At 33.6% G+C, this 20,622-nt stretch overlaps 4 protein-coding genes across 4 annotated transcripts; 2 read left to right on the top strand and 2 right to left on the bottom strand.

Annotated features, from left to right (window-relative positions):
- Positions 1-586: 586 nt before the first annotated feature.
- LOC17895806 (COP1-interacting protein 7) lies at positions 587-4,188 on the bottom strand. Its single transcript, XM_023787386.1, has 9 exons — positions 3,970-4,188; positions 3,704-3,880; positions 3,439-3,575; positions 3,310-3,362; positions 3,162-3,208; positions 2,901-3,053; positions 2,613-2,797; positions 1,051-2,519; positions 587-955 (listed from the first exon to the last, which is right to left on the bottom strand). Exons 1-9 carry the CDS (start codon positions 4,026-4,028, stop codon positions 821-823), a joined length of 2,415 nt encoding a protein of 804 aa, XP_023643154.1. The 5' UTR covers positions 4,029-4,188; the 3' UTR covers positions 587-820.
- Positions 4,189-5,728: 1,540 nt separating this feature from the next.
- Positions 5,729-6,869, bottom strand: LOC17895520 (TMV resistance protein N). The gene is made up of 2 exons (XM_006301805.1): positions 6,382-6,869; positions 5,729-5,843 (listed from the first exon to the last, which is right to left on the bottom strand). The coding sequence occupies exons 1-2, from the start codon at positions 6,867-6,869 to the stop codon at positions 5,729-5,731; spliced, it is 603 nt and encodes a 200-aa protein (XP_006301867.1).
- A 2,426-nt stretch (positions 6,870-9,295) lies between these two features.
- Positions 9,296-10,910, top strand: LOC17896125 (NAC transcription factor 25). Its single transcript, XM_006300919.2, has 3 exons — positions 9,296-9,482; positions 9,575-9,882; positions 10,248-10,910. The coding sequence occupies exons 1-3, from the start codon at positions 9,296-9,298 to the stop codon at positions 10,725-10,727; spliced, it is 975 nt and encodes a 324-aa protein (XP_006300981.1). The 3' UTR covers positions 10,728-10,910.
- Positions 10,911-14,852: 3,942 nt separating this feature from the next.
- LOC17895757 ((E,E)-geranyllinalool synthase) lies at positions 14,853-19,642 on the top strand. The gene is made up of 11 exons (XM_023787470.1): positions 14,853-15,186; positions 15,335-15,530; positions 16,491-16,720; positions 16,832-16,955; positions 17,051-17,166; positions 17,272-17,601; positions 17,710-17,803; positions 17,880-18,101; positions 18,235-18,364; positions 18,496-18,741; positions 19,340-19,642. The coding sequence occupies exons 1-11, from the start codon at positions 14,853-14,855 to the stop codon at positions 19,640-19,642; spliced, it is 2,325 nt and encodes a 774-aa protein (XP_023643238.1).
- Positions 19,643-20,622: the final 980 nt, after the last annotated feature.

The following is a 20,622-nucleotide window of genomic DNA, read 5'->3' as shown; positions in this document are numbered from 1 at the left end:
TCTAAAGAAAAAAAGTTAAAATTAAGTAATGAAAATATGACTCACTACTGATTATAAAATGACTCCATTTTTTAACTACGAATTTTTGCAATTGACAATTATAAATCTGTATTTTTTCTCTATTTTTGGTAGTATATATTACTTTTGATCAACCATCTATATATTGTTGACCATTCATTTTGGTATGATTTTTACATGGAAAAGTATTATAAGATTTTTTGCTATTAATACTAGTCAAAGTTTACAAATACAAAAGGGATATACTCATATACATATACAAATGTAATTAATGCATCCAGCTTTTTATCTTTATGATAGGCCCAAAAAGGCCCGTCACTTACTGAGTTTTAGAGAAACCCGAGAGATTGAATTGAACCAAACACCAAGCAATGTGAACCAAATATTTCTCTTTTTTTTTTGTTTCAACTTCATACTAAATAATCAACTCAAAAGAATCAATCGGACGGAACATTGTTTACAAATTTAACAATATGCGAGCTAACACGAGTTTTTCGTGCCAAATAATCCGCTTTACATTTGCATTTCTGGAAATAAGTGACAAAAAAAAATGATGAGAACTTGTATATCTGCCAAATATTCCTCCTCTTTATATAATAAAAAAAATTACAAATCTCATTGTTTAACCCTTAATAAATTACAAATAAATCTTCAGAAAACAGTTTGAGAAAATAATAAATAAATAGAATAATCGTATCACCACCACCACCTGACTTATTTATGAATGTATCAAAAGAATATTTGAAGTGACCAAAACAATGCGTTCTGTTTCCAATGGGTTTGACCGTTTCTCTTCACTCACTTATGTTGTTGCTCTTTCACGAACCGATGGAGTTCGAATCGAACCTTTACGAGATGCAGCCATGGCTGATCTCTCAGCGATTCTTTTCTGCCTTTCCATTACAAGATTCTCTATTCTCTTCCTCATCTCTTCTTCCTACAATCCCAAATGTTAACGGGTAAAAAATCTCGGTAAGAAACTAACATAATTCTATCGGATAAAGAAAACGAAATGTTAGAATGTTTTCTAACCTTTTCAAACTTGTTCTTCTGAGCCATTGTCCTGCTAGCTACTGTTGGTTTCTTTGCAGTCTTGGACAGTGTTTCAGCTCTGGTTCTACTTGGTGTTCTAGACTTGCGAGCTTCTGGGTTCTTCACATTGGTTTTCTTCTCACCGCTTGACACGCTCTTATCCTCTTTCTCTTGAGCTGTTCCGTTAATGGATAGCCTTGCATTCGCTTCAGCAGAGAAGTCGATCGAGTAATCATGAGCCAATGAGTCTCCTGAATTTCGTTCAGGAATCATACAAAGATCATTTGGTTCCCATGAATCACGCTTTTCATTCGCATGACCATTGTCATTGTCAGAGGCTAAAACAATATCAGCAGCCATGTCTGGTCTCCACCGGGAGTCATAAAGATCATCAGCAGCAAGCGATGAAGAATGGACCATGAAAGAATCATCAACGAAGTCTTGTCTCTTGCTCTTGTCAGAAACTTCAGATGTTAAAATGCTGTCATCGAATGACATTCTCCCGTGGTTGCTTTCTGGTTTTCGATCGGAAGAAGTAAACCAATCCTCTCCACTCCCTGACTTCTTCACCAACGATTCGCCCCTCGTAGCATTATACATGTCTTTGCTTTCATCTCCAAACATTTCTGTTCTCTTCAGCATTAACATACATTCTTCAGTCGAGTCCCTCGTTCTTGGAAGCCTACGAGCACTATCCTCACTTTCAAAATGATCAAAGGTAGCTCCTCCTCCATTTTCTATATATTTCTGATTTGTGATGATGGAATCACCCGAGGCAGTGCTTTTTGCTTGCAAGCCATTAGAATTCGCACCGTCACTAGCGCCTCTATGGGTGAAATGCTCCTCACTGATGACATCCATCGACTGAACATCTGAGCCATCGTCATGCCTCATCAGGATATTCTGAAAAGAATCCCAGTTCTCATTGCTTCGTTTTTCTTCACCAGAGACTTCTCCCTCATGAGCTATTTTATCCTTGAGCAATCCAACAGCAGCATCTACCGTCTCTTTGATGGAACCATTTTCAGTAAACTCATTTCCCTCCATTTCTCCGTTTCGTCCCTCAGGGGTTATGTAGTTTATATTACGGATGATAACAGTTTTAGATGACTTCTTCCGGTTTTTCTTTGATCGACGAGAGTTTTTACTCGTACGAGAGTGTCTTTTACCTTGATCTTCCACTGATGAAGCAGAATCATCGCTGGCTGAGTCAGATTCACTAGATTCACTTGATTCACTAGACTCATCTCCATCAGACTCCCCTTTCCCTTTTTTCTTGGAAGTTTTTCCCCTTGAAGGCCACGGCATGTTTCCTTGGTTATGATTTGGCATAGATTGCATAGGAGGGTATGGATAGCCTTGGTATGGAGGTGGGTAGAAGTACTGAGGCATATGGTTTGGCCATCCCATTGGTGCTTGAAAGTTTGGTACACCGGACGGATGTTGCTCTAAACTAACTGACTTTTCATCTACAAATCAGCACTTCTTCAAATTAGATATGGGAATTTTTAGCCATCTAGCAGTGAAAGAATTAGGATCTCTGATCAACTAAGACAAGGTACCTTTATTTTCAGAGTCGGTCCCATTTAGTGATAGAGCAGCACCTTCATTGGTGAGGATGATCCCTGCGGAACCCAACAATGACATGTCCACTGGAGCACATGCTTTCACAGCTGCTAACTCCGCCATCCAAAGCCCGTCGCCGTGCTTCTTCTTCCATAGTTCCTTGTACTTTACACATGCTTCCCTACATAATGATGGAAAGGACAGAAGATTTTAAACAGAACTCAGAGCAAAGCGAATGACCGAGGTACAAAGACAATGAAATGGTTGAAGTAGTATTTACATACCTTAACCTTGAAGCCCCAAAAGCATCAGCAAAAAAAACGAGATCATCAATACTATCAATTTCATAACCAGCAACAACGCCTCGTGCATAAGCCATCGCTTGCTCCCTCCGAAGCAATGTTCTTCGGGTTTCCAGAAGTCGTTGAAGCTGAATCCTGATAAATGAGACAAACAAACAACACAATTAGTCAACCAAAAATTATCCACCGGTGGCAGAACTCGTCAAAAGAAATTGTATCGAGTTCCAAAGTTAGAAAAGTTACTTGGAGGTTTCCTCTCCTGCAACCCCATTGCCATTCTCAGATTCCTTCTGTAGTAATACATTGAACGAAAAAGAAAAAAAAAAAACACTCAATTCACCAAAACCAGTTACTAAACAACACAAGTACACAACTTGAAACCTCAAGTTACCTTGGAGGAATCCGCAGACTTCCTTAGATTACTAGTAACTCCAGAATTACTCCCTGCAAATGATAAGCAACAGTGTTTATAAAACCAACACCAACCATTATAGTAAGTTAAAAATTTCATTAGCTTTACCATCTTGTGTTTGCTCAGCGTCAACAGCAGCATTGGCGATTTCATTAGCTTGAATAGAATGCTCAATCTGCAAGATCTCTTTCTCCAGAGTCGCAAATCTCTCAATAATCGCAGGCGTGTTTACAAATCTCACAAACCTACAAAATTACAAACAAGTTCAACATCTTCTTCAACACAAAAACAAACAGATTCTCACTAGTCACGAAGATCATAATATTCAAATCTGAAAAATTGGGAAAAATGTCAACAACAATGGAAGTATTACCGATGAAAAGTGGATTTGGTGAACCAAGGAGAGTGAGAAGAAGGAGGAGTGAGGGAGATGGAGTAACCGCCTTTAGAGATCTGATCTCTAGCGAATTTGAGATGAGAGACGAAAGGTTCGAAGATTCCAGAAGCTAGCTTCTCCTTCTTACTCCCACAGAAAAGCACCAGATCGAATCTTCAAAAACACAAAGATCCAAACACAAAATTCAAACACAATTCCACTAAACAAGATCAATCAAATCAAATCGAATCAGAAAGTGAGACCTGGTGCGAGTAGGAGTGAGTTGAAACAGAGCAGAATCGAGTACAGCTCTCGAATCCATGGTGTGTGACTACACAGAGAGAGAGAGAGAGAGAAAAGAGAACAGTGAAGTCTTCTTCTTCCTCGTCTTCTCCTTCTTCGGGGAAGAAGATAAAGGGAGAGACGTGAAGGAGGAGACATGTTGACTTGAGTTTGTTAATTTATTTTGGATTCGAAGCTTTCGGTGACAGCAAAGGATGAGGTAAGAGGAGAGGAGTTGGGGCACATGTTTCGTTGTCAATTACTGTGAGAGAGAGAGAGAGTAGTAGTGACTGACCAATATTATTTTGTGGTCCCTTTTCAATTATAATGTTTATGCTCTTCCTCGTCTTTTTATTATTTTTTTCATAATTGATACAATTTCTTATAATCATCAATCAATTGTTAAATGATTTTATCTTCTTGTCGGCTAGATAATATATATTGAGAGAGAGAGAGTCAAGAATGTAAAAAAGCATGCATTTGCAGCTGTTAAGCAACAAAGTTAAAGGCAAGTTGTGTTGTTTAAAGCCCACCTCAACGGATAGTTTAACTCGTTTCAACAACTCTAGAGCTTTTCCAAATTGGGGGTTATGTAGGGTTAGGACAATATCAGTATGTCCTGTTTTACAGAAGAAAGATGAATGGTAGCGACAATGAACGCGATGGATCGCGCTTTAGGGTTATTTCTTCTTTGCAAACGATTGAAGGAAGTTATAAATCTGGATGTGGAGAAAATATCCCACATCGGAAGATGTGAGGGGACTTCAGTAATATATAAGGGATTAGGGCCAATCCACTCATTGCCAATTGGTTTTGAGTTGGAAGCCCATAACAAACCCTAGTTTAACATGGTATCAGAGCCCGAACACACGCTGACCCATTAATTAATCCGGCCCGAATAGAGGCTCGATCACCCCATTAATTGATGGCCCAAAAGAAGGCCCAATTCTATCGAGATAGCTAGAAAAGCATTATCTCGAGGGGGCGTGATGGATTCTGTCGGAGGCGTGTGGAGAAAAGATCCCACATCGGAAGATGTGAGGGGACTTCCTAAATATATAAGGGATTAGGGCCAATCCACTCATTGTCAATTGGTTTTCATCGCAAAAAAATTTAGCTATATTATTATTAGTGTGAACCTTCTAAAGTTCGTTAGAAGGAGGATTGTAATAACAACACTAATTAATTGCCCAAAATAATTTGTTTTTTCTCGATTTGGGACTCTAATATGTATGTATATCTCGAAATTAATATGGTTGTCGCGGTGGGGGATAGAAAGATACATAATAATTTATACACGATGCCCTACACATAATGTTCACTTTAGTTGCACATATGTGAGTATTTAGTTTAATTATTTCTTCTTTTTTTTAAAAGAAAAAATTGTATTTAAGCATTGTGCACTTATATACAAGAGCATCCAATAAAAAGGCAGATTTTTATTTTTGCTATGAAACAAACATTTCATAAAGAACCAAGTAAAATTTGAATAATAGAATGGTACATTCATTAAATTCTTATTATTTATGTATGATCATAGATTTCCAAAAAAAAAATTTCCAGTTTCTGGAAAAAAAAATCAACACATTTAGTTAACTTCTTACAAGAATGAAGTTAACTGAAAAACCGAATAGTTAAAATAAAAAGTATTTTATTTTACTATGTATATCATATTAAATTAAAATAGAATAAACTGAAGGAGAAAAACACGTTTTATTATGAGCAATTACATAATTTGACCTAAGTAATTATGTGCTTGTACGTGGGGTTGATGCTCCTTAGTTTATTCTCTTCAACTTCTAAGAGGTTCCTCGTCACTGCATCCGATGCCATGGCCAAGAGCTTTGACCAGTCTCTGAACAATTGAATAAACAGATGTTTAAAAACAAATCACATTTACATTACCAAATCATATTTATTTGTATATTAGAAGAAATCATATTCAAGTACCTTACCAATTATAGATTTTATACTCATATATTTATATAGATAATTTTCAGTAACATGTTATTTACTTGTGTGTCTATTAATTGAAGGGTAATATATAGATTTATGGGTTTATTTTTGTTTTGTTAGGGTGCCATATCAATTTCTTTTATAAAACATCATAAAATGCATGCATGTTTTATTATAATTAATGCTTTATGAACTTCTTTTGCAAAAACAAAATGTCGACGTAAATGTTTCGTTCATGTACTCGTATAATTAGATTTCGTTAACGATTCCTAACAACTTCGTGAACTTGTGATAAAATATAAAACATGCATATATTAGAACGTTTATAAAAGAAAATGCTATGTTTTTCTTTTAAGCAATAAAAATAGATTAATATGTAAGTAATATATTTAAGAAGTCGTAAATAAATATTGATGGAGGAAAAAAGAAGAGCATACCCAGTAGAAGTATCAAACGTGAGCCCTACGGTGTATCTTGCTTCCCTTAGAGCCAATTGAAACTTCCGGATCTCAGAAGCTGGACGTGTCCCGTCGTCTTTAACGCAAAGTTCCGATGGCTTGACATCGAAAAATACAGGGATGACTCTTTTCTTGTTCTCCATGAGCAACGTGAGTTCATTGAGACAGGAGTAAGAATCACAATAACGAGCAGAGAAGACAGCAATACCAACCCCGCATGTTTTGATCGCCGTATCGGTCTCGACTAAAAGCCTGTCACCAGGCTTTAAGCTCTTACTATCCAAGAAAGCATTCAAACGTAGACTAGTGAAATGATCATATAGCAGGCCTGAGATACTCGTCTTGGTATCGATCCCACAATGATTGATGAATATGTCACATGGGTTGTTTGGGTATGGTATGGTTGGATTTGTTATGCATCTTGTTGCATGTGCGAGTTTTGAGGAAGGTGCTAACAAACGTTGCATAGTTTTGGATTGACAAGGCAGAAACAAAATGTATTAATTGCAAAAAGAGTGATGTAGAGATGAAGAGTACTGGTTTTAATATTTTTTTTGATAATTAGTTTTAGTAGTTGCGTAAGAAGAACTGGTTTTAGATTGGTAAGAAATATGTATGTGTCTAGCTCTATTTATAATGTTTCTTTAGGCTTTTAACTATGGTTTGTAAATAAAGGTTTTAAACTCATGTCGCTCTCCAGAAGTGATCATGATATTTGTAATTATTTGATCCGGATCCATAAAAGGTTACAAATTACAAAAAATATATATATATATATATATATATATAAAATTAGCATATTCAAGAAACAATTGTTAAAATATTGAAACTCGTATAAACTTTACGAATTAGAATTTCATATATATATATATATATATATATATATATATATATATATATATATATATATATATATATATACCGTGCGTGCTATACATATCATTTAAACATGTACATCAAGGTTGTTCAAAAAGAGACTTATCTTTTCTATTTATTATACACAATATAAATATTATATATATATATATATATATATTGTATAAAACACTGGATCACGCTAATTTTAAAAATCTTCAAATTGTGATCCTTGTCACGCTAATACTGAAGGAAGAATTCAAAGTTATTTTTCTAGCAACTGGACTCAAGAAAATACCTCAAGAAACGAGTGAAAAAATTTCTTATATTTGACTTGTTTGACTTGAACGCTATTTTTTTTTTCTCGTCTAAGTTGAAAGGAAAGATTAAAAAAAAACCTTCAAAGACGCACATATACGTTAGATCAGAACTATTTTATTATATATTAGTGACATTTACGTCAAAAAGTATATAATACCTTTCTTTGTTCTTTTTAATACTATAACACGGTAACTGAAAGAAGGAATTGAAGTAAAAGTGTAAAACGGTCATCATCTCCAAAAGAAATAGATAGTAAATGTACTTAAAAGAGAAATGATCAACTGTGGAAAAAGAAAAACTGAAATACTCGAATCAAACCAACCTAAAATTTAGAGGTACCGAGTTCGAACCAATTTTAGAAATTTACACTGCTATACACGAAGACCCGAACCAAAAACGAATATAATACCCATGATATGAATATATATTGACAGAACTAGAAAATTAAAAGACATGATATGAATATATTTGGACAGAATCCTTTTATAAAAAATAAAAAACAAAGATGTCAACATATTCTAGGGGAGGATGTTCAAGATGGCAGAGCTTGGGGAGTAACCGGAACCACAACTATGTTTGATATGAGTTTCAAACGAATATGCTGAACCGTTGGAAGAAGAAGTGTTTGGAGAGTCTGCATGACATGTATATAGTGTCAAAAAGAACAAAAAATCTAACGATTATAGGCCAAAACTCCTAGCCTAGTGTGTGTGTGTGTGTGTGTGTGTTAGTGTTACCCATATCTCAGAAGTAAATCCTCAATTCAATCACCCAAACTCTTAGGGTCAGACACAAAAGCCAGGCCCATGCATTGATGCATAATCCTGTTATTATAATTCCTTTGCGGCCCTAGTATTGGTTTTAAGGATCATGCCCAATGACCTACCACTTCATGATAACCGATGACGCCCATTAACCTATTAAGCATACGGCACACCTCACAATATGAATTTTTGTACCACGTCCTAGCAAGGTCGACAAAAATGTAAGAAAACATCCTACCAGACCGAGAACCATATATATCTCCTGATATAAATTAACTCACCATATCTCCCGATCGAACAACGTCCTTCTTCGACTAAAAAGATACGTACACCTCGTACGTGTATGTGGCTGCATGCAACGACCCGTTTGATCAGTTAGACAACTCAGACTCGTATACAGCTGAGCTGGCCATCTCGCCATTACCTTCGGAACTAAAATAATTTAAAGAGATTTTATTTTTCTTCAAAATTATGCTAATATAAATGGAACAAACTATAAATCATGATAAATCGAGAAACACATTGGTATAGCTTAAATAAATCATAATAAATCGAATTAAAGAAAACAAAGATTATATATATAAGACATAATTCACATAATATATTTATATCTTAGACAAGAAAAAAGAAAAAAAAAAACAAAAAAGAGGTATGTGCGTGATGTGTAGCATAAGAAAGGCATGACATGAGGCAGTTCGAAATAACACTTTCCTTTTTCCCTATTTTTGATGCCCCTTCGCCGCTAATTCCGGGCCCCACGATTAGCCACGTGTCATTTTCACGTCTAGAGACCCCACCCCAGTTCGGTACTCATATGCTCACACAAACCTAACTCCTTATTTATATGATAATATGCACATTCACTACTCTCCAAAATATACTTTTCCTTCATATATATATTCTACTCTTTGAGACGATCATCATGATCGACTGATTTCGTGAATCTAGTTCATATGGAAAACATGGGAGATTCGAGCATAGGCCCGGGCCATCCGCATCTGCCTCCCGGGTTTCGGTTTCACCCGACTGACGAGGAACTTGTTGTTCATTACCTCAAGAAGAAAGCTACTTCTGTTCCACTTCCCGTCTCAATCATCGCTGAGATTGATCTTTACAAGTTCGATCCTTGGGAGCTTCCAAGTATGTATATATGCTTTTATGTTTTGATTTAAAATGTACTAATTAACTAATATTATTCACTAGTATTCTCTTGATTAATGGTATTTTTTAAGGTAAGGCAAGTTTTGGAGAGCACGAGTGGTACTTCTTTAGTCCTCGGGACCGGAAGTATCCGAATGGGGTTAGGCCGAATCGGGCAGCAACTTCCGGTTATTGGAAAGCCACTGGAACCGATAAACCGATATTTACTTGTAATAGTCACAAGGTTGGCGTCAAGAAAGCCCTTGTTTTTTACGGTGGTAAACCTCCTAAAGGGATAAAAACAGATTGGATCATGCATGAATATCGCCTCACCGATGGTAACCTTAGCAACACGGCTAAGCCGCCTGACATAGCCACAACGAGGAAAAACTCACTACGGGTATGCACAACGATCTTAACATATATACACCAACAAATGTTGGGTCTCCGATACGTATATATATAGATTCTATGATACATCACCACATGGAAAATGTACGTATTGTGATATTTTGGTTGCTGAAATATATTACAACGTATCATAAAATATGAGTCCAATTCAAATATGTGATATATTCCACAAAATTTATATGTTTTTAGTCGACTACAATATTGTTTCACGTGGGAAATCCAAAACGAAAATTTATTTTGGGTAAACTAGGATACTCTATACTGGTAATATCAATGCCACTGACGTTACTATTATACTTACAATATATGGTTTGGTGTGTTGCTTAATGTACCACAAAAATCGAAATTTTGCAGCTAGACGATTGGGTTTTATGTAGGATCTATAAGAAGAATAGTTCACAACGACCAACAATGGAGAGAGTATTACTAAGAGAAGATCTAATGGAAGGAATGCTCTCAAAATCATCTGCTAATTCTTCTTCCACATCAGTCCTAGACAACAACGACAATAACAATAACAACAACAACGAAGAACACTTTTTCGACGGTATGGTCGTCTCTTCAGACAAACGTTCCTTGTGTGGTCAGTACCGGATGGGTCACGAGGCCTCGGGATCATCTTCATTCGGATCTTTTTTATCGAGCAAGAGGTTTCATCATACAGGTGATCTCAACAATGACAACTACAATGTCTCTTTTGTTTCAATGCTTAGTGAGATACCTCAGAGTTCTGGTTTTCATGCAAATGGAGCTATGGATACAACGTCATCACTAGGTGATCATGGGGTTTTGAGACAGGCGTTTCAGCTTCCTAACATGAACTGGTACTCATAATCTATATATAGATATCTATGTATGTATCAATGGACACGTAATATAGTTTACACAGATATATCATCTCTGGGAATATATATATACACACACACGATGTCACATATGTATCGGTATCTGTTTACGTCAAGAAAGGTGTATACGTTTCTTTTTACTCCATAGTTGCAAGATGTATACTAATAACAGAAGCTGATTAATTAGTGAAAAATATGAATGTATCCTTTTCCCATAGATAAGTTAGCTATAATGAATATTATACATATTTGTATACTGTATACATAGTACGTGCGATATATCTTTCATGTCAACAATTAATCTGAGAAAAGCTAAGGCTTCGTTCTCTATTTTGTTTTTGTATTCTTAGATAGCAAGTTGCTGACTACAACTGTTGGTGACAAAACAATAAAAGGTTCGAATTGGTGACAAAAACATCACATGAAAGATATGATGCAATTTAGAAAAAAAGAAAAAAAAAGATATGATGTACTTCAGCCTTTTAAGTACCGGGCCTTTACGAAACACTGCTGCATCCCTATAAGAAAAATTGTTAAAGAAGAAACAAGAGTGAGCAAGAAGTTATCAACCAAGGTAAGCAATTTGGAAGAGAAGAAAACTATTAGCATTTAGAATGATTTGGTTAAAGATTATTGTAAAAGAGGATAAGGGTTCCAATTTCGAAAATTTATGTCTTTCTTTGCCAGACGGCAATAGGCAAGAGAATAAAATGTTTCGAGAGGACTGGGAGTTCCTCAGCAGTTTCTATTAAAACATTTTAGATAGCCCAAACGGTCTTGACCTAGTGGTAGTGAGACTTGGGAAAAGTTGTAATGAGCTATTCTAGGTTCGATCCACCATAAAAAAACTACTCCACAAACTTGTGAGTGTTATGGGTGTTTACATAGTTCTTCATGTTTTGAGATTAATGGAATCTCATAGTCTATTAACCTTAGAACCACTAGAGAAAAGAGTCTTCGCGACCAGTCTTAGAGCTCATGGTGTCTCTTGAACAGGGTCACCCAAATTGTTTAATAAAAAGAAAACATTTGAGATAGTAATTAAGAACATTTCCATCAAAAAGAGCATCATGGAAAATTAGAATCCTCACAATAAATATTAAATAATCAAGAAATATTGTTTCCATTGAAAGCATAAGACCAATATTAACGGGGTTTTTATATGTATATTAAGGTAAAGCTTATGATTTTTGTGATTAAAATTAAATGGTAAATAATGCATTATGTTAAAAAACATCTTTTGAATAAGATACAATACGAGACGACACGTGCCATCATCTGATTTGTCAAATTTTATTTTACAAAGATGCTTTTATGGCCCAGTTTATTTTACAAGGCCCATACACATATGGAACTATATCGGCTTAAACAAAGTCAGTCGTTTTGCTAGAAATTGGACCAAGTCTTGATTGTAGGGAGGAGAACTCCAAATTAAAACGTGTTGTCTTATAGATCATTTTATAAGGTTGTACTGCCGACAAATAAAAAACAAAAAATAAAAATAAAGGTTGTTATTTACACTCAGGAAAATATCCCTGGAGAACCAATAGAAATTAAAGAAGACGAATCTATTCGTACTATTTCTTTTGTTCCGATACGTGGAGACGTCGTTCTTCGTTTCTGGAATTTTGTACCTATCACAAGTTACATGTTCGCCATATTTTACTATAGTGTATGATAATAGTCTGTCTAATATTGGCCTAGGAAGGTCGTAACGTATAATATGTGGTTCTAGCTGCGTCTTCACTAGTTGTACAAACTAATTTATATATTGAACATAAAGACATGACACAAATATGAGGAGGAGAGGACTATCGGGACGCTCATAGAAGGACGACATGCATGTTTTTGGTTTTATGATTTGACGTTATCTATAGCGTTTTTCACATGATTTATTTGAGGGAGAATTTCAAAAATACCATTTTTCCAATACCACTTTTTAAAAATGCTCATCTTTTTAGTTTTATCAAAAAAAAATTATAAATTTTGAAATTTATCAAAAAACGATGTGTAAGCTTATATTTAAAGACACAAATTATCTTTATATGTGTATAAATTTACATATATATTTCACAAATACCGTATAAATACCTTTTCAAAATCATTTAAAAACTTTATAAAAACCTTGTAAACCTTTTAAAAACCTTACAAAAACCTTATAAATACCGTTTAGAACCTTTTAAAATCTTATAAATATTTGAATTTAGTCTCCCAGTAGTAATGATGATCTTGATGTACCTTATCAACCATATAAAAGTTAATAATTTTTCATATTTGAAAAGGTGTATTTTTGAAAATAGATAGAAAAGAGGATATTTTTAAAAAGGTGTAGACCAAAAGAGGTATTTTTCAAAAAAATTCTTTATTTTATGTGTAATTATGATAACAATCGTATGTAGTAATTTTTTATGTAATTTTGTTTTTGAATGAAGGACTTAATTCGATTTAAAAACTTAAATATTACAAGTTCTATATGGTATTTATTGTGCCATACAATTTTTTTTTTGAAAAGTAATTGAAAAATGTAGAGATAAAGCAATATAAAGTCATAATAATAGGATAAAGAAGGAGAGCAATTGTGATGAAGGATCAACAATCTCTAAGAGCACGTACAATGGTCAACTGGGGGTGTCTTAAAGTATGTCTTATGCATTTTAAATTTGGATTAATAGATTTTGAGTCCAAAATTATTAGATCTGTGTCTTATTTTAGACACATTTGATGGATTAAGATCCGCTGATGTGGCAGTTTCCTATTGGCTGCTGTAAAAAACACATACACGAGAAAAAAACTCTAATTTACTCTATCTCTCTCCTCCTTGTCCACCTTTTCTTCATCTCACATAAATCCTTGTACTGTATGTTTTTTTTTTTAACGAATCCTTTTGTATGTTCTTCAAAAATCAAACATATTATATGAATCATGTGTTTTGAACTGACTTTAGATTCGGTTTGGTCATATATATATTATGATCATATATATATTTAAGGTTTTCAGTTTGGGGAAATGAGGGTTTGTTCTTGATTTAGGGATTTTTGATCTTTTGTAATTTTCCATCTTTTGCATACTTATAATTGTCGATATAATATCAATAATTTGGTGGAAGTCAAAATAACGATTAAGTCTTTTTTTCTTCTATGAAAGTCTCAAATGAAATGTTGTCATTTTATTGATGTTTTTATATAGGATAAATATTTTATGAATATAATGTATTGTGTTTTAAAAGTTTATTAAGATAACTTTTATCTACAAACTTTTTTTAACACCTACATTGAGTGTCTCCATTGGATGTATCAAAATTCTATAATAACTTAAAATGTCTAAAAAATTATTTTTGCATAATAAATTGTTTTAAACACCTTTAATGAATATCACCATTGAACATGCTCTAATTGATATTACCCCGGCCTCTGTTTCTTGTACTTCCTACAAATAGACCTTGTTTTCATCGATGATTCCTTAAGATAGCAAAATTAATAATAACATGTTTTCATCTTCTCCGAGTCTGATCCAAAGCAAAAGTTAAGAAAAGAGAAAATTGTAAGAACTACAAGTTTATGCGGAAATAACGCAGTGAGATGAAACATCATGAACATCAATCCATATAGTAAATTTTGGATAGTTTATGTATGTATATATACTAATGATTTAGCAAATATGAATTAATTTTGTTTTGTTGTTTGTTACATATAGCTTATATATATGCTTAGGGTTCATTCAGTTTTAATATTGATTAATAATATAGAGTTTTTCGATCTCAACCAAAAAAAACTTTGCTGTCATACAGTTTACTAGTTTTTAAATATTGCCAAAATCAACCAATCGCTAGTTTATTCGTAGAGTTTAAAACGACAATCATAAATATATGTGGTTCTGGTTCATTACCAATGTGTACAAACTTATATATTCCAATATTAAGAAATGGCCAAAAACATGGGGAGGAAAGGAACTCCCCGCATAAAGACAGACCAGAAGGCCATGTTAATTGCTTTTTCACATTGTTAATTATAATTTTATGAAAGTTCATATAATCCCTAGAGCCTATATAAAGACACACAATTACGGACATATGGAACTAAAACATTCCAAGAAATAAAGAAAAACAAAAGATACAATGAAATTCGAGAATTGCTTTACCTCTGATCTCTACTCTTTAGCAGAGGAGATTAAGAGAGAAACATTTGAATTGGATAACTTTGATATGAATCCTTACTCATTTGTCTCTCCATCACCTTATGACACAGCTTGGCTAGCCATGATCGAAGATGACGGTACTCAGACTCCGATGTTTCAAGGTTGTTTGGACTGGATTCTGAGCAATCAGAACGTCGTAGAAGGATTATGGGGAAGGCACCAAGATGACAACGGAGATGAAACTCTCACTTCGACACTTGCATGTGTTGTAGCACTTCGCAAATGGCACATTGGAAGTCTTCATGTCTGCAAAGGTAATCATTACCCTAACTTGTTTTAGCCGTGGTCTTAATTATCTTTTTGGTTTGTACTTGTTGAATTTGGATGAAACCTTTACACATATATTAAAATTGCATGCATTACGTACGTCTCACATGCACACGTACGTTTGACGTGTATTAGGGAAGAGATACATAGAAACTAGTACGGAGAGGATTATTGGGAAATATATGAAGGGATCTTGTCCTCGTTGGCTTGTTCTCACGTTCACTGGACTCCTCGAGCTTGCTCAACAACTTGGCCAACAGTTTAACTTCTCTGTTGAGGTTAAGCAAATGATAACCAGCTTGTTCTTCCAACGCCAAGAGATTCTACACCGGTACGTTGCAAACAAATTTCCAACTTAAAAATCAATTGAGTAGTCGTCATATTTTATTTTTTTTGGGTGCGTTGGCATTTTAGTACATTTTGAGAAAATAATTGTTTTTTACTATGGATACTATTTACAATTGTAGAAATTGGTGTATGTTACTCTTTGTGAAATAGAGAGAATATGAGATAGAAATAGAGAAGGGTGAAAGAAAAGACAAAGGGGTATTTTTTTTTTCTTTTTTCCGATTTTAGTTTCTTTTTTTTTTCTTTTTCTATCATTACCCCAAATTTCTAATAACTAAATTAATAGGTTTTGTAATATTTTTTTTCAAAATCTTCTTGGATGATTTTTGTTTTCTTCCCTATAATTTGATATGCGTTTTGCTTAATTAATTTTAAATATATTTCGTCTATATATATTTATTTGTACAATTTAGTATATGTACATGCGTATTTGTATAATTTAGTATATATACAAACTTATATGTACAAATGATTAGATGTACAAACGTAACCATACGGTTCACTAAGTGTATGAATGTATAAAAAATTACACATTATTATTCGTACAGCTATTATAGTACATTAAAATATGCATATTTTTATATATTTGTACACTAAAAAGTTGTACGGATGATATTATGCAATACTTTTATTTATGTACAAATATATAATTTTATAAGGCTGTACAGTATAAATAATGAACGAGTTATACTTTATAATTATTTTAGTGGTAGATTCGTAAATACTCTGTTTTCGTGCTTAAATGTGAGTGAAATAATAGCAAATAGTGAAAATGTTATTAGTTTTCTAATTATAAATAGTAACTGTACTAGTTTTATAATTAAGTTTTTAAAATGTACAATTTTTCCAATTATCCCTTCTTTTATTGAGTAGTGTTGGTCATTTTTCATATTTTTATATGAGCTGCTGATTCCTAACACTTACCTAACCAAATTTGTTTTAGAGAAAAACTTGTGGATAGCCGTTACAATCGGCAGTCTCTGCTCGCATATTTAGAAGTATTGCCATCCACATTATATGCTGAAAATCAAGAAGACATCGTTGAGAGACTCGATGAATCAGATGGCTCTTTGTTTCAATTACCCTCAGCAACTGCAGCAGCGTATATGCTCTCAGGAAATACCAAGTGTCTAGCTTATCTGAAATCTCTAGTACAAAGATGCCCCCATGGAGGTAATATATATATTATTCACATTTTTTTATCTAGTAAAAGTGTTTATATATATAGCTTAGTGATTGTTTTAAAATATATATATTTTTCCTATGGTTATTTATTAAATACAGTGCCACAAGTTTACCCCCTGAGTGAAGAACTCATCAAGCTCACTATGATCAATGTAATGGATAACTTTGGTTTATCAGAGTACTTTGGTGAAGAGATTAATCGTTTTCTTCTTCAAATTTACAAGTAAGGAATAAAATAAAACACTATCTAATCTTTGAATCTTTATCATTATTTTTTGAAGTCTATTTTGGCTTACGTCCTCTCTCTTTTCTCCTTAGGAGCCACGAAAAGGTGGATGTCGAGAAAATGGCCATAAGTTCAAAAGTAGATCAGTTGCACAAAGCCTCTCTGGAGTTTAGAATGCTGAGAATGAACGGCTACGATGTCTTACCTAGTAAAATAACTAATTCTCGATATTATATTATATAAAAAAGATATAATTATTTTAACAATTCCAAATTTGAACTTAATTTTTTTTTTCCACACAAACTTGATGTAGGGAGCTTTTGTTGGTTCCTGAATGACGAAGAAATCCGAGATCATTTAGAGAGGAACATTGAATGTTTATTCGTTGTGATACTAAGTGTTTACAGAGCAACTGATCTCATGTTTCCAAAAGAGTGTGAACTCGAAGAAGCAAGAGAATTTTCTCGGAAATTACTCGAAAAGAGTCAACTTATCGATGACAACAATGTGCCTAGTATTCACATTAAACATGAAATAAGTACTCCATGGATTGCTCGACTCAAACATCTTGATCATAGGATGTGGATTGAGGACAAGGACTCAACTGCTTTCTCAATTGGAAAAGCCTCTTTGATCAGGTTTTATATAATATACTTCCAGTTAAATATGAAATTTCTTATATATATGTTTACAGCAGCCAAGCTTACTACGGTTTTTTTTTTTCTATCACTGGAATTACCATATTACGTACACAGTGTATATAGCGAGAAGCTTACTCATCTTGCTCAGAGAACTTTCGAACTTCGACAAGCTGTATATAGACATGAGATGGAGGACCTGATTACGTAAGTATATATTGAGACAAAACCCTATTGACCAATCATGGAACTTATAGTTGATCAAACTTGTAATTTGAGCTAGGTGGGTGAAGAAATCAGGAGTTAACGATATCGGATTCGGAAGAGAGAAGACAACATATTGCTATCTTGCAGCTTCAGCTAGCACCTCATTACCTATTATAGCCGCAACCAATATTCGTAAGCTTATGGCAAAGAGTGGGATCCTTATCACAGTGGCTGATGATTTCTTCGACGAGGAAGGTTCTTTTGATGAATTGGAAGCTCTTACTAAAGCTGTTATAAGGTAAAATATTTATTAGGCAGGTGTGGTTAGGAAGTAGGAACAATCACTAACCTAATAAATTATCTATTCGTTTGGAATCTAATTGTTTAGTTGATTCTTGACTGAAACATTGTCTACCTTATCAATGATATAGATGGGAAGGAGAAGAGCTTAAAGGTTACGGCAAAATCATATTCAAAGCACTTGATGATCTCGTAAAGGAGACTGTGGAAACTTGCCTTAAGGGTCACGGAACTGACATAACGGTCGATATACGTAACATTGTAAGCCTTATTATATAGTTCAAGATATACTATGTTTTTATGTAACAATATAGCAAAGTTATTGATATTTTGAATTACTGTTCAATAAAACTACATAATTAGTATACCAAAACTACATAATGACTTTGCAGTGGAGCGAAACATTTGAGTCGTGGCTACGTGAAACCAAATGGAGTAAGAATGGACACATACCGTCGATGGAAGAGTATCTTCCAAACGGAATGATCTCAATTGCAGTACACACCATTGTTCTTCCTACTTTGTGTCTCATGGAATCTTGTTTTCCACAACACAAACTCAAACCCGGAAATTATGATAACATAACAACATTGCTCATGACTATTACACGACTCCTTAACGATCTACAGAGTTACCAGGTGATGCTAATCTCTATAATATATACCTGAATTAATCTACTACACGTGGATACATTTTACTTAAGGGGTTCCATGTTTTATAGTTGATTAGTCATATTTAGTTAGTTATATATAGGCCATGAATGTTTTGTAGTTTTTAAATGAGTTTTAGCTTTTGGTTTTTGGTTTTTGGCTTTTGGTTTTTAGCTTTTTAGTTTTTGATTTTTGTTGTAGATTTTAGTTTTTGCAAAATCTTGAATGGTAATTTGTTTAGTTTTTGGCTGAAAAAAATAAAAGTTAATAATCAATAAGAAAATGTCACGTAATATTGTTAGAAAGCTGAAAAAATGGTTTTTAGATTCTATGAAATTGTTAAAATCTGATAAAATCTAGTTTCCCAAAATTTAAGAAATCACTTTTAGTAAAATCGTGAATGCAATTTTTTTGGTGTTTTAGAATCAAAAACCAAAAACTAATCTAAAAATTGTTGTCATTCAAGGCCATAGTTATTAAATTTTACATAAAATTATAAGTTATGTGAAGATCTTTATCTTTTAGGTATATGAGGTGCTCTTCTTGTACTTGATATTGACCAAACTTGTAATATTGAAATTTGCAGAAGGAACAAGAACAAGGCAAGATCAACTCCGTTCTGATCCACATGAAGAGTCACTGTGGTTTAAAGATAGATGATTCGATTGCTTATATCGAAAATATAATTGATTCGAAGAGGAAAGAATTTATGGAACATGTCCTAAACGATGGAATCAGTAATTTGTCTAAACCGTGCAAAGATATTCACATGTCTTTATGCAATGTCTTTGAGATGTTCTTCAACAAAAAGAATCGTTATGATTCGGACACAGAGATGCTTGAAGACATCAAGAAGGCTCTTTACGATCCCATCAACATTGGTAAATAAGTACTCTTCGGGAATTATCCAACGTTCTAGCGAATTTCGTAATCTAAACTTTATGTATGCATGAGGATGACTGAATAGTCTTCATAATGCTGCAGGCATGCAGCATGCAATGTATTTTATCTATGCAGTACATTGTTATTTCTCACTGTTGTTTGATTTTTCTGATTAAATAAAAAACGTTCGTATAAGCAATAATATTTTCTGAATATGTGTGTTACCTGTGAACTTTTTTGGTATCCATTTCAGTTTTAATCAGCCACATTAAGACTTATATCGAGTTTTCAATAGGGTTACGTACTGTGTAACACTGAAATCACATGAAAACAAATACTAGAATTGAATTGAATAAATATAGACTAAGTAACAAAAAGTTAAGTTATATATTGAACTGAAAACTAATGGAACACTATCTTTTTTCTTCTAAATTTTGCATTGATGTACGTAATAGTCCGTATATGAGTGGAGATATATACGAGTCCGAACAACTTTAAAGGGACTTACTAGTATCATGTGTCAGGCTATCAGCTAAACAGAATGGCTACATTGAGTATTTCTCGGAGATTATGAAAGATGACCTAAACGCTTAAGGGTTTGAATTTATCACTTTATCTTATTTTGTAGCATTATACATTATTTTCTTCTTTAGTTAACTTTAATTGTTTCTCAATAAAATAATAAAATTCAAAGATTATTCAATATTGTAGGTTGGAAATCTAAGTCTATAATGTCAAAAACACGATAAGCCTACCCATCTAATGATCCAAACAAATCTCGTGCACACACAAACGTGAAATTTTTTAATTCTAAAACGTTTTTAAAATTTTAATTCTCAGTATTAGTATTCAAACTTATGATACACTATGCAGTACTAATTGTAAAAACTTTATTGTGCGATCATCTCGGAGAGCATGAATCATATATTTATGCAAAAATATTCCTATATTCTTGTTTTTGTCACTGATAAGGATTCTACTTAAGTC

This window comes from Capsella rubella, unplaced genomic scaffold (genome assembly GCF_000375325.1).
Source record: "Capsella rubella cultivar Monte Gargano unplaced genomic scaffold, Caprub1_0 scaffold_2, whole genome shotgun sequence".
Classification (NCBI taxonomy): Eukaryota; Viridiplantae; Streptophyta; class Magnoliopsida; order Brassicales; family Brassicaceae; genus Capsella; species Capsella rubella.
This window is presented reverse-complemented; position numbering and strand designations above follow the sequence as displayed.

What these genes read in the sequence shown, in the direction of transcription:
- LOC17895806 (XM_023787386.1), bottom strand. Translation starts at nt 4,028, where the DNA reads ATGGATTCGAGAGCTGTACTCGATTCTGCTCTGTTTCAACTCACTCCT. An exon ending in GCAGGAGAGGAAACCTCCAA is followed by an intron (nt 3,054 to 3,161) that starts GTAACTTTTCTA and finishes CTCATTTATCAG; the next exon opens with GATTCAGCTTCAACGACTTC. An exon ending in AGAAGAACAAGTTTGAAAAG is followed by an intron (nt 956 to 1,050) that starts GTTAGAAAACAT and finishes TTGGGATTGTAG; the next exon opens with GAAGAAGAGATGAGGAAGAG.
- LOC17895520 (XM_006301805.1), bottom strand. Translation starts at nt 6,869, where the DNA reads ATGCAACGTTTGTTAGCACCTTCCTCAAAACTCGCACATGCAACAAGA. An exon ending in ACGTTTGATACTTCTACTGG is followed by an intron (nt 5,844 to 6,381) that starts GTATGCTCTTCT and finishes TCAATTGTTCAG; the next exon opens with AGACTGGTCAAAGCTCTTGG.
- LOC17896125 (XM_006300919.2), top strand. Translation starts at nt 9,296, where the DNA reads ATGGAAAACATGGGAGATTCGAGCATAGGCCCGGGCCATCCGCATCTG. An exon ending in CGATCCTTGGGAGCTTCCAA is followed by an intron (nt 9,483 to 9,574) that starts GTATGTATATAT and finishes GTATTTTTTAAG; the next exon opens with GTAAGGCAAGTTTTGGAGAG. An exon ending in CGAGGAAAAACTCACTACGG is followed by an intron (nt 9,883 to 10,247) that starts GTATGCACAACG and finishes GAAATTTTGCAG; the next exon opens with CTAGACGATTGGGTTTTATG.
- LOC17895757 (XM_023787470.1), top strand. Translation starts at nt 14,853, where the DNA reads ATGAAATTCGAGAATTGCTTTACCTCTGATCTCTACTCTTTAGCAGAG. An exon ending in CGGCTACGATGTCTTACCTA is followed by an intron (nt 17,167 to 17,271) that starts GTAAAATAACTA and finishes AACTTGATGTAG; the next exon opens with GGAGCTTTTGTTGGTTCCTG. An exon ending in CTTACTAAAGCTGTTATAAG is followed by an intron (nt 18,102 to 18,234) that starts GTAAAATATTTA and finishes TCAATGATATAG; the next exon opens with ATGGGAAGGAGAAGAGCTTA.